The 13,559-nt window shown below is 45.2% G+C and overlaps 1 protein-coding gene across 1 annotated transcript in view; it reads right to left on the bottom strand.

Moving 5' to 3' along the window:
- CMTM4 (CKLF like MARVEL transmembrane domain containing 4) overlaps positions 1-13,183 on the bottom strand; it is a 61,098-nt gene extending 47,915 nt beyond the window's left edge. Inside the window, exon 1 of the mRNA XM_061174392.1 lies at positions 12,824-13,183. Within this exon, the coding sequence (XP_061030375.1) occupies positions 12,824-13,009 (186 nt within the window). The 5' untranslated portion in view covers positions 13,010-13,183. The remainder of the gene's footprint in view (positions 1-12,823) is intronic.
- Positions 13,184-13,559: the final 376 nt, after the last annotated feature.

The raw sequence follows: 13,559 nt of genomic DNA, 5'->3' as shown, positions 1-13,559 counted from the left end.
CCTATTACCTCTTTGAACTCCAGCATGTATTTTACACCTATGCACACCTCAAAATTCATACTAGCCACACTGCCAAGTGCTCAACTGCCACAGCTCTGACTGCTCCTCATCTCTTCCAGAAAATCCAAATTCATTAGCCTAACAAGTCACGCCCAACCTGGGTCCCCCTCATCCCTCCCCTTCCATACCTTTGCCTGGTGAACCATACCTGGTACCTCCTTCCCACCCCTTTCCTGGGCTCGCCCTCATCTCCCAGGACGTGGTATACTCCTTCTCCACAGGACACACCACACCTCCTAGCCAAGCCCACTGTCCCCAGCCCCCATTACAGCACTTGGCTCCGGTGATCAGGAAGGGTTGTGTACTTTCTCTGCCTCATACCAAACCCTCCTCCAAATGGACTGTGAACCCCTTGGAGGCAGGGATTTTTGTCCTATTTATGTATGTCTAACAGTATCTGGCCCAGCCTCGACGTTCACACATATATGAAGTATAGATTTTTTTTTTTTAAAGGGGGAAAATATGTTAGAATTTTTACCAACATCTAGCTACTGACCTTGATCTAACTCTAAAGTTATTTAGCCAACTCTTAACCTGAAATTATACACATGTGTAGGGTTTGGACCAAAAATGGTTGAGAGAAAGTAGACAAGCTAAAGAAGCAACTACTGCTGGAAGAGCCATTGCTCCTTGGGGTTTGTTTTTTTTCCACTGGCACAAAAAACTTTTAGCCTTAAACTGTTTTTCATAGCTGTGCTGGAATAAACGAGAAACCACAAAAATGAAGGCTTCCCCTGCACCAGTCATCAAATTGTAGTGGCAAGAAAGAAACCATTCAAAACTATCCACGTTTGATGAAACTCTGAACATTTTAAGTGTTTATTAACCCATTTAATTCCCAAATTTAACCAACCATTTGAAATGTTCAGAGACAAAATTCTGGATTCCAGTATTTCCTACGGGCCTCTCCAGTCTTCACTGGAGATGAAGGCCTCCCTTCTCAGGCCTCACAGAACGGCTGATCTTTTATTTTCATCAGAGAGGTCCATAAAAACAAGCACAAGGACCCTCAGCCTCAATCCCAGTTGTGACTTCTTTACACATGTTAAGTGTCTGCTCTAAGGATTCTCAAAATACTGACGTGGCAGATCCTCAGCGACCCTCTCCCCCAACATGTTAATCAGAAAGCAGACAGCTTTAGTAATAATTACAGAACCCCTGGTTTTCATTTTATACGTTCCTAAGCAAAAAGCTTGGCAAAGCCTCTTATGGTTTCCCCTCCTTTTACAAAAATCTGTCTCCTAAGCAAAAGCTTCTGTTTCCTAGTAGCACTAGATACACTTAAAACTCACGGTTAAAAAAAGAAAAAAATAATTACAATGGCATTTTATTTCCATACTTTCTCCCCAATATTTTCCACTTACAACAGAGTCCAGAAGCTTATTTGCTTATAAATATATAAATGTTATTGTTCCCTTATAGATCCCATGTTTTCAAATAATTTGACCTTACGAACTATGTTAAATAATACATAAACTGTTATTTTCTTCTTTCTTCTGTGAAACAGATATGTATATTCACCTGTTCCTTCGGTGCCTCACTATGGGCCAGGCACTGTTTTAGACACTGAGGATACCTCAGGGAACTCAAAACACAAAGCCTCTGCTCTCATGGAGTTGGTATTCTAGTTGGGTGGTAAATGCTGAGAAGAAAAGTAAAGCAGGGTGAGGGGGATAAAGAGCGGGGATGGGGGAGTGTCCTACTTTTGGCAGGTGGTCAGGGAAGGTCTCTTGAGCAGAAGAGAAGAACAGCAGTTCTGAAGAACAGAGCCAAGTGGGCATTTCTGGGAAGGGGTGGAGGGGATGGAAGAATAAACCTCAGATGCAAAGACTCTAAGGCAGGAGTATGTTAATCAAAAAGTTAATCAAAGCTTCTGGTCAAGTGAAATAATCAGTACCTTAAAACCCCAGTCAAAAAAGAAACTGGCCTTACTCTGTTTAATGCACTTTATATTAGACTTTCTGAAACACAATTGGTACCCAGCCCCTCAGTTTGATTCTCAACCCCAATTTCTATATTAATAAACTTAGGGCTCCCAGGGGAACCCCCACTCTGAAAACCAGTGGCAAACCCCACCATTTTATGTGAGGACACAAGGCCACACACGAGAGGTGCTGAGAGGAGGGCTGGGCGCCACCCCTGCCTTTAAGTGAGAATTTTTCACACAAAAATCCCCCCCATCAAGAAGTTAAACCGCTTCAAAATAAGATAGTTTCCAAATGCTAAAAAGGCAAGATCTTCTCCCGAAGGAGGTGTCACCTTCTGACTTCTGTACCCTTCTACTCATCTGTTCCCTCTTCAGCCAGCTGCAGGCCTGTTCCCAGCTCTGGACCACTTTGAACTGAGCCTTTGAAAGTTTAAACTGGCTCTTCGCCACCAGACAAGATGCTGAGGCCATCCCCTCGTCCGGAGGTGCCTTGCTCTCTTACTCTCTGCCTTTCCTCGTCCTTCTAGACTCTCTGAAGTCTCACCCTGCTAATGAATCCAAATCCCAGTTCATCTCCCCCTGCTTTTTACTTCTCTTGCACACACAGGAATAATCTTATTTTCCAAACAAAAACCTCAGGACTCACTGTCAATATATGGTACTTGCTGCTCTAATTTCAATGCTTGGAATATTTCATAATTTAAAAGTACAGTAATTTTTTAAAACTTAGGATGTACTTATATATGGTCTGAGACAGCACAGAAAATTGAGACTGGGAAAATTTAGGCTCTATGATCAGTTACAGGCCTTTGACTATTGCGCTATGCTCTAACAAACAACTTTATTTTCCAAAGAAATACGACATCACCCTACGAAAGGATTTGGAGCTACTTCCACGAACGAGGATAAAGAGGCAGTGAGTGATAGCTGTGGGTTGAAGGCCAGAATGCTGCTATTTCCAGGTCATTTCAACAGCTCAGGGAGCTAAATGGACCATCATGGAAAATAATCAGCTTTGGCAGCCATATAGACCTCAGCCCTTAATGGGGTGGATCACATATGTGCTGCATCTCAGGTAAATCCAGCACTACCTCTAGGCTGGAAATATGCCTCTCTCCAGCATGCAGGTAAGCATCCATTCATTCTACCAGGAGGGAGAAGCAGCATGGATTTGGCAGGGCATGTACACTGCCCTTGCCCCCTCTAAGCATCCTCTGAAGTGCCATGACCTGGGAAAGGCTCTTAGTACTTTGTAATTAAGAAAAAAAGGTCATCAGGGACTTCCCTGGTGGTCGAGTGGTTAAGAATCCGCCTTCCAATGCAGGGGACACAGGTTCGATCCCTGGTTGGGGAACTAAGATCCCACATGCCACGGGGCAACGAAGGCCCATTCGCCGCAGCTAGAGAGAAGCCCGTGTGCCGCAACGAAAGATCCCGCATGCCGCAACTAAGATCCAACCCAGCCAAATAAATATTTTTTAAAAAGAAAGAAAAGATAAAATGTCATCACAATGATCATTTTGAGGTGTACAGAAATATCAAATCGCTATTCTGTATAACAAGAACTAACGTAGTGTTGTAGGTCAATTATACTTCATCATCAAACTCACAGAAAAAGAGATCAGAATTGTGGTTACCAGAGGCAGCACGTAGCGGAGAGGGGGATGGATGAGGGTGGTCACAAGGTACAAACTTCCAGGTACAAGATAAATAAGTACTAGGGATGTGATGCACAACATGGTGAGTATAATTAACACTGCTGCTGTTATATATGAAAGTTAAGCGAGTAAATCCTAAGAGTTCTTCTCATCACAAGGAAAAAAATTTTTTTTCTATTTCTTTAATTTTGTATCTATCTGAGATGGTGGATGTTCACTAAACTTATGGTGGTAATCATTTCATGATGTATGTAAATCATATCATTATGCTGCACACCTTAAACTTATACAGTGTCTATGTCAAATATATCTCAATAAAACTGGAAGAGAAAAAATAATTAAATTTTTTTAAAAAAGAAAGAAAGAACAAGGGTTTCCAGGGCTGTCAAGAAAGAAATTTTTTTTTTTAATTTTGGCTGCACCAGGTCTTATGGCATGCAGGATCTTTTAGCTGCTGCATGTGAACTCTTAGTTGCAGCATGTGGGATCTAGTTCCCTGACCAAGGATTGAACCTGGGTCCCCTGCACTGGGGGCATGGAGTCTTAGCCACTGGACCACCAGGGAAGTCCCAAGAAAAAATTAATTTGGCCCTATGACCCAGGAGGAGTCCTGAAGGTCTTACTTGTGGGTAAGCACACTGTTAACTTGGGATAAAGTGAGACCTTTACGTATGTTGTAGGACCAAGTCCATATATTTTTTTTAATGTTCAGAAATGTAATGATGTTGCCCTTTGATCTAGTAATAGCACTCCCTGAAATTTAACAAAAAATAGTCACAATTCAAAAGAAGAATGAAGGACATTTACTGAAGGATCCTTCCTAATAGCAAAATATTGGAAACCATGATCAGGGGATCTTATGCAGCCTTTGGAAGGGAAAAATTCCAAAGTGCTTTTCATTTGACTATGATTTTTTCCCTAACTTCCTTCAATGTTACAATGGTTTTTTTATTGAGATATAACTGGAATATAACATTACATTAGTTTCAGGTGTACAACATAATGATTCAGTATTTCTATATATCAATATTTGTATCAATAATGATATACACATTATCACTACAGTAAGTCTTATTTAACATGCTTCACCATATATAGTTTAAAATTTTTTTTTTCTTGTGATGAGAGCTTATCAGATCTATTCTCTTAGCAACTTTCAATTACAATACAACTGCAATACAGTATTATTAACTATAGTAGCCAGCGTACAGGGTAGATTCCTTTCAAATGGGAGAAATTTTTTCATTAGCATCAACACATTTATTAAGCACCCACAATTGTGCAGAAGGCTTCTTCTTTTTTTTTTTTTTTTTTTTTTTTTTTAACAGGAAAATAGATTGAAAAAACTTTTAAGCTTCAAGTTTCTTCAAGATGTCTGTACTGTATTATCGAAATCATTCTCCCCAAAAGGGCCTCCAAATTACAAAGTAAGGAAAGTAATAAAAGGTTAACTAAAGATTATGATTGGTATAATAGCTTTAAGGTTAATCTATACTAAGGTAGAGCTAGTAGCAGCTGATGCTTTGGGAATTTTTGAATAGAAGGTATCTGCGTGTGGTATACAATTCAAATACAGTGAAAAATAAATCTCCCTTCCACCCTGACCCTTGGTCACCCAGTTTCCCAATTTGTACCATTCCAGAGATATTCGATAGTGCTAACAGGGTGGTGTGACTTCTATGTGAGAGACACTTTGCTAAGGACTTTGTATGGAAGGCTCACGGGCGCCAGCAGCACTCTCGTCAGCCCTGATCTACAAATAAGGAAACCTGCTTGCGGCCTGAAGTGAACAAGCAACTGGCCAAAAGTCTCATGGTGATAAGAGACATAAAGTCCATACTCTCAGAGCCCCTCCCCATCCCACCCCTCAACACACACACACACCCCCCTAAACTCCATGTTCTATCTTCATGTTGTGTTGTTCCCTCTGCCCTCAAAACCAATCCTTCATCATCCCTCTACCTGGCTAACCTGACTTTTCCATATCAATTTTAGAATCAGCTTCTTTATCTAAAAAAAATCTTGCTGGGATTTTGGGATTATGTTAAACCTACAGATCAATTTGTGGAGAAGTGATACATATTTTTTTTAATTTATTTTTCTTAAAAAAGTTTTTATATATATATATTTATTTTATTTATTTTTGGCTGCGTTGGGTCTTCATTGCTGCACAGGGGCTTTCTCTAGTTGCGGCGAGCAGGCTTCTCACTGTGGTGGCTTCTCTTGTTGCAGAGCACGGGCTCTAGGCGCATGGGCTTCAGTAGTTGCAGCACGCAGGCTCAGTAGTTGTGGCTCGCAGGCTCTAGAGCACAGGCTCGGTAGTTGTGGTGCATGGGCTTAGTTGCTCCACGGCATGTGGGATTTTTCCGGACCAGGGTCGAACCCATGTCCCCTGCATTGGTAGGCGGATTCTCAACCACTGTGCCACGAGGGAAGCCAAAGAAGTGATATTTTAATAACTATATTGAATCTTCCAATCCATGAGCACAGTATGTCTGCCCACTTATTTCAGTGGTCTTTAATTTCCTTCTTCGGTGTTTTGTAGTCTTCAGCATGGAGATCCTGTACATGTTTTGTTAGATTTAGACCTAAGTATTTCATTCTTTTCAGAGCTATCATAACTAATATGGGTTGCTTTTTTTTTTTTTTTTCCAATATCAGTTTCCAATGATTGATTGCTAGGATATAAAAATATGATTGATTTTTGTGTGTTGACCTTGTATGCTGCCACCTTGCTGACTCACACATTAGTCCTAGGAGCTTTTTTATAGATTTCCATGGGATTGTCTACATAGACAATCATGCCATCTGCAAATAGGGACAGTTGTTCTTTCTTTCCAGTCTGAATGCCTTCTATTTATTTTTCTTGCACTGGCTAGCACTTCCAGTAGGATGTGGAAGAGAGAACAGACATGTGGTGAGAACAGACCTCATTGCCTTGCTCCCCATCTTAAAGAGAAAGTATTTTCACCACTAAGTATGTTAGCTGTAGATTTCTGGCAGATGCCCTTTTCCAGGTTGAGGCAGTTCCCTTATCTTACTAGTCTTCTTGGCTACATTTATCGTGAATGAATGTTGAATTTTGTCAAAAGTTCTTTTCTGCATCCCCTGACATAATCAAGTGTTTTTTGTGCTTTAAACTGTTAGTATGGCAGATTATATCTCCTGATTTTGGAAAACTGAACCAGCCTTTTCTTCCTGGGATAAATCACAATGATTGTCGTGTACTATTCTTTCTACATAACATTGCTGGATTCGATTTCCTAGATTTCCTAGTAGTTCATTGAGGGTTTTTGTGCCTGTGTTCATGAGGATGATTGGTCTGACGCTTTCTTTTCTTGAACCATCTTTGTTTGGTTTTATAAAACAGATGTGTACTAGACACTTTTCTGAGGTCTTGGATGACAATTTTACTATTTTTAATCATCATAAAAACTTAAGAGTGGTTTTAATCTTTGCTTAAATTCTGCTAGAATTTATTTGACTTCAAGTTTTTGACCAGGAAGACAACTCCCAAAGATAACAATCTGCCCAAGGGAAAATGGGACTGTTTTATAAGAAGCCACCTTAAGGTAGAAGTGAGAATCCAATGCAGTGAAACTACTTCACCAGCCATTCTCTGCACACCCCTGCCCTGCTTCTGTACAGCCCAAGAAAGCCAGAAAGGTGAGGGAAGTGCTCACCAGCATGGGATGAAAAACTGACACAGTTTCCATCAAATAAAAGATACGTTATCACCCAACCCTGAAATGCAAACGCTCACATTTGTCTTTGAGTTACCTAAGAAAGCACCTGTCAAACATTAACCCTTTAGTTCTTACAATTCCTAAAATGCTCAGTCATTACCACTCACATTCTACTACTGAGGAAGCCAAGAAACAATGGGGTTAAGAGATTTCAAGGAGGGCTTCCCTGGTGGTGCAGTGGTTGAGAATCTGCCTGCCAATGCAGGGGACACGGGTTCGAGCCCTGGTCTGGGAAGATCCCACATGCCGCGGAGCAACTGGGCCCGTGAGCCACAATTACTGAGCCTGCGCGTCTGGAGCCTGTGCTCCGCAACAAGAGAAGCCGCGATAATGAGAGGCCCGTGCATCGCGATGAAGAGTGGCCCCCACTTGCCGCAACTAGAGAAAGCCCTCGCATAGAAACGAAGACCCAACACAGCCATAAATAAATAAATAAATAAATAAACCCAAAAGTTAAAAAAAAAAAAGATTTCAAGGAGATCAGCAGAGCTAAAATTTGAATTTAAACATCACCTATTACCCAACTTTGTTTAAAAAATAGTCCTAAACAAATGCAGTGCAATGTCAGAAGATCAATCAGGCGTGGGAGGGGCTCAAGAAAGGGATCCAGAGACTTCCCTGGTGGTCCAGTGGTTAAGACTCCGAACTCCCACTGCGGGGGACTCAGGTTCGATCCCTGGTCGGGGAACTAAGATCCCACACGCCACGGAGCGCAGCCAAAAAATAAAATAAAATAAAAGCGATGTAGACAAAAAAAAAAAGAGAAAGGAATCCGAAGCAAAAGAGCTCCTTGAGAGGTGTTTTCGGAACTTAAAAGCTGATTCTGCTCTTGGCTCTTTTGAGAAGGCCCATACCCTCAAGGCGGAAAGTGGCAGGTCTGCTAGGTGAGGAGCAGGACACCACACAGGAACTGCACGCCTAGGAACAGCGCAATGGCCACTGAGAAATCAAAACCCTTGTTAGGTCACGTAACAAGCACGTAAAAGTCACCTAAAAGTCACCAGGCAACAAAGACCTCAGAAATGTCCTTGGACTCAAGGTCTCCTCTGCTCTGTGGAACAACTCAAAATGATGTGTTCAGGAGGCAGGAAAGAGCACACCACCCGGGTTCAAATCCCAGCTCCACCAACCACTAGCCACGTGACCTTAAACGAGTCATGACCTCGGTGCCTCTAACTTTCCCATCCATAAAATAAAGGTGATAACAGTAGAGTAAGCACTCATTAATGATGCCTGCTGTTGTGATTCAGAAAGTTTGTCCCATCTAGGTTCTGTCCTCTTCCGACACTGTCCTAACATCACGGTATAAGCGATAGTATGCCCCATCCCCATCCCAAGAGCAAAATTCGGCTTTCAACCAAGTGCTTTGGAAAAAAAATCAAAACAAAACAATAAACAAAAGGCCCACATTAACTATTTCATTAAATGATGTCTGAGAGCTAAAAACCAATAAGCGCTCCCAGAATCCACATTCAAAAGAAAGAAGAAGGTATTTAAATCAATAGTTTAAACCTACTCTTTTCCTACAAAAAGTACATTTATATTGTTTGAAATAACCACAGGAGATACTCTCCCCAACTAAGAAATAGGTATGAGTTTCATTTTTAAAACATATAATCTAGGACTTCCCTGGTGGCGCAGTGGTTAAGAATCTGCCTGCCAATGCAGGGGACACGGGTTCGATCCCACATGCCTCGAGGCAACTAAGCCTGTGCGCCACAACTACTGAGCCTGCATCCTAGAGCCCACGAGCCACAACTACTGAAGCCTGTGCGCCTAGAGCCCGTGCTCCGCAACAAGAGAAGCCACCACAGTGAGAAGCCCATGCACCGCAACAAAGAGTAGCCCCCGCTCGCCACAACTAGAGAAAGGCCACGCGCAGCAACGAAGACCCAACGCAGCCAAAAATAAATTAATTTAAAAAAAGATATAATCTAAAGGGGCTTCCCTGGTGGTGCAGTGGTTGAGAATCTGCCTGCTAATGCAGGGGACACGGGTTCGAGCCCTGGTCTGGGAAGATCCCACATGCCGCGGAGCAACTGGGCCCGTGAGCCACAACTACTGAGCCTGCGCGTCTGGAGCCTGTGCTCCGCAACAAGAGAGGCCGAGATAGTGAGAGGCCCGCGCACCGCGATGAAGAATGGCCCCCGCTCGCCGCAATTAGAGAAAGCCCTAGCACAGAAACGAAGACCCAACATAGCAATCAATCAATAAATAAATCTTTAAAAAAAAAAAAAAGATATAATCTATGAAAATGCACTGATTAATTTCCATAATATTTCAGATTAGTTTTACTATCAAATAGCATTCCATTTAAAATATCGATTTAACTTTTAAATCACTAGGAAGTAAACTACCTTTAATTCAAATATGTAATTATAATTTTGGGGTGGTATTTTCACCAAGTTTCTTTAAAGGCAGGAAGTATTACTTAGCAACAGTGACAGCTAACGTTTTATTACACACTAAGCGCCTAATAAACTAGGTGCTAACTCCTACATACTAGCTCATTCTCTTAATCCTTTGAGAGAGATATAGGCTCATTTTACAGAAAAACCTCAGCCTTGAGGTTGACTATTTACGGTTCTGATAGAGAACTGATTGCTAGTACTGTGTAAGGTTTTAACACTAAAATGATACGGAAAGGTAAGTCTCAAACCTTAATGTGCACGAGAATCTCCTGGAGAATCCTACTAAACTGCAGATTATGATTCAGAAAGTCTGGGGTGAGGCCTCTGATTCTGCATTTCTAACAAGCTCTCAGGTGCTGGCAATGCTGCTGACCACACTTGGAGCAAGGACCTGCAGCTGGCAATAGGCCACAAACCACAAAAAATGTCTCTAAAAACTAAAACGAAAAAAAGTCAAAATTTTTCTCAAAAACCACAGAATTAGAATTTATATTAGACATATTTCTTGATGGGATTCTGAGCTTTGTAACATCTTAGAAATATCTTCAGGGACTTCCCTGGCGGTGCAGTGGACAGGACTCCATGCTTCCGAGGCAGGGGGCACGGGTTTGATCCCTGGTCGGAGGACTAAGATGCCCCACGGCATGGCCAAAAACAAAAAGAAATATCTTCATAACGACTCTTGTTTTCTTTTCCAGTTTAAGTTGAGAGTCCAATATCTTGAAGTTTTGTGGCGGTTTTTCCCCCTAAAAACCCTGATTTTTTTTTTAACAAGGCTGAAAAGCTAAATGCATGGAACTGTTTCACGTTGCCATACCCTTCAAGCAGGTCCCCATCCTTCACTCACCCACACATAACATAACCTCTCGCTGTTTAAATTCTAGAGATTAGACAAAAGACAAGAGTTAGGCGAGATTTTAGGGGCTGGGCCCCAAAGTTCTTCCAGATGAAAAGTAAAGCTCTACAAAAAAAAAAAAAAAATAGCACCTTACGAAAAGGCAGTGATAAATACCACTGGCTTCCATTTCTGGCTTTAGGTGACAAAATTCCAGCAATGAGGTGATATCTAACATTTTATATAAACTACTGGATTTCATTCTTTTACCAGATCTTTTGAGTGGCAAGCTCTATGTACTTTCAAAAGTCCAGAGTAAACAAAACAAGGTACTTAACAGGGCCCTAAATTCCACCTGGGCCCAGGTTCCCTCCCATCCTGCTCTTTTATTCACTTCTGATTATCAGTGCTGTACTCAAACATCAGCTAGCTGCCTCTTTTTAAAGGCAGTTATACACCTCCCCCACTCCTCCATTCACTTTGCTAACAGCAATGCCTAACTACAGAACAAATATATCTCTTGGAACATTCCACTTTACCAGATAAGGTCAGTTTAAAATTCTAGAGAGGAATAACCTGCTCCGTTTGTCTTTCCTGAGAGCCCTTCAAAAATACCCTCCTGCAATCAGCAGAACAAGCCTTTCACCCGAGAGAGAGAGAAAACAGTCTATGATTCCGCAATTTACAAACACTGAGACCTTTATTTAAAGGATATCCACACATTAAATGATTCCCAAGGAACCTTTAGCTATGTACTCAAGTAAGCACAAGAAGACCAATGCTTGGAAGAAACAAAATGCACATACGTTGCAGCTCTGTGCAAATGGCTTCTCTAGCTGAGAAGTCTATAAAGTTTTGCTGCCAGGCCTCAGAGAAAGGCCTACCTGTGTCAGGGGATATCGGGACACAGTTTTTTCCGAACTGGAGTTTGCTCTATCCACAGCAGAGCTAAGTAACAAACCAAAGAGGCCTGTTAGAAAACCACAAAAGAGGGGGCAGAGGGGACAGGCCCCTGCCCTGAACACCCTGAAAGCCAAAAATAAGAATTCTGAGAAATGAGCTCTACCATAGACAAGCCCAAAAGAAAGTTCTCTGTTTCTGTTACCTCCAAAACTGGCTGCCCTCCCATAGTGATTTAACTCTGGGTACCAACTGGGCAATGCTAGCCACCGTGCTGGGGCGGAGGATTCAGGGATGCCGGTTCTATCTTCTGGGCTAATTAGAAGGAATCAAAACCTCTGCAGCAGGGACTTCCCTGGTGGCCAGTGGTTAAGAATCCGCCTGCCAATGCAGGGGACACTGGTTCGAGCCCTGGTCCAGTAAGATCCCACATGCCGTAGAGCAACTAAGCCCGTGCGCCACAACTACTGAGCCTGCACTCTAGAGCCCGGGAGCCACAACTATGGAGCCCACGTGCCACAACTACTGAAGCCCGAGTGCCTGGAGCCCGTGCTCCGCAACGAGAAGCCACCGCAATGAGAAGCCCGTGAACGGCAACAAAGAGTAGCTCCCACTCGCCGCAACTAGAGAAAGCCCCCATGCAGCAACGAAGACCCAATGCAGCCATAAATAAATAAATAAATAACAAAAAACAAACAAAACCTCTGCAGCATAAACTGGAGACTCTGGGCAGATCTGGGCTCCCCCAATGCATCTAGACTACATGCCTCCATTCAACATTTATTTGAGCGTCTACCATATGCCTAGCACTCTGCTGGGCGCCGGGGAAAAAACCGAGCCACAGTCCCCAGTGGTGGAAGCCGAGACAAACGAGGACCATCCGGAGGAGTGGAGGATGTGCGGGCCCCGAAAACCTAACACAAGTTGCTATGACCAGCAGTACCCAGGGGACAGCATGACCCCCGCCGGGTTTCGCGCACCACCAAACCCAACAGTGAAAGAGGCTCGCGACAGCGAAGGCTGGAGTGGACACGAAGGCCCGGGGCCAGGTGTTCAGGTAGAAGGCGCACACCTGAGGCGGCAGGGCTGGGGAATGCAGAGTCCCCAGGGGAGGCAGGCGGGCGGCACGGGGACCCAGCGAAGAAGAGGGAGCGCAAGGACTGGGGCCATGGGAAGCGAGTGCGCGGTGGAGGCCGGCCGGGCCTGCGCCCCCTGAAGCGGGAGCAGGGAGAGAAGGCGCGCGGCTAGGCCGCCCGCCGGCACCTGGGGCCCCGCCCGGCACCTACCACTTGGGCGACCTTGAGGCAGCCGGACGCGCCGCGCAGGTAGTCCGGGTCGCAGCGCAGGCCAGCCAGCCCGCGGCGCTGGCTCACCGGCTCGGTGGTGGGCTGGTACGGACTGCTGGCGCCCGAGATCATGGAGGTGCTCGAGGCCTCGCCCTCGAAGCCGTCCAGCTCCTCGCCGCTCCGCATGCTGCTGCCCGGCCCGGGCCGCCTTGCGCGGCTGGCCTCCGGCGCCCGGAGCTAGCGGGCTCAGCGGGGCCGCCGCATTGCCGCCGCCGCCGCCGACTAACTGTCCGCACCACCGCCGCCGCCGCCTCTGCGCCCGCCGCCCGGCTGCGGCCGCGGCTCGGTCCGCTCGGGCTCGGCTCCCGCCGCCTCGGCAGCGGAAAGGGAGGGAGGCGGGAGCGGGCGGAGAGGGAAGGAGGCGGGAGCCGGCGCGGCCAGCCGGGAGGGGGCGGAGCGAGCGCCCGCCCGCCGGCCGCTCGGCGGCGCTCCGCGGCTCCCGCGGGTGGAGGTGGCTGCCCGCGCTGCGGGGCCTCGGGAGGGCGGGGCGGGGCGCCAGGGCCTCTGGCTCCGCCCTCACCTGAGTGCGCGCGGGGGTCGGGGCCGCGGCTGCGCGCCAGGCGATCGCGGCGTGGGAGGGCCAAGGTGCGGGAAAGAGGGGTAGTGGGGAGCAGGGAGAATGGGGGCTGACGGAGGGTCGAGGCGGACCTAGGGGGCACGGAGCTGCTTTCCCAGG

Source organism: Eubalaena glacialis, chromosome 18 (genome assembly GCF_028564815.1).
Source record: "Eubalaena glacialis isolate mEubGla1 chromosome 18, mEubGla1.1.hap2.+ XY, whole genome shotgun sequence".
In the NCBI taxonomy this organism is placed as follows: Eukaryota; Metazoa; Chordata; class Mammalia; order Artiodactyla; family Balaenidae; genus Eubalaena; species Eubalaena glacialis.
Note: the sequence above shows the minus strand (reverse complement) of the source record. Positions and strands in the feature narration are given on the sequence as shown.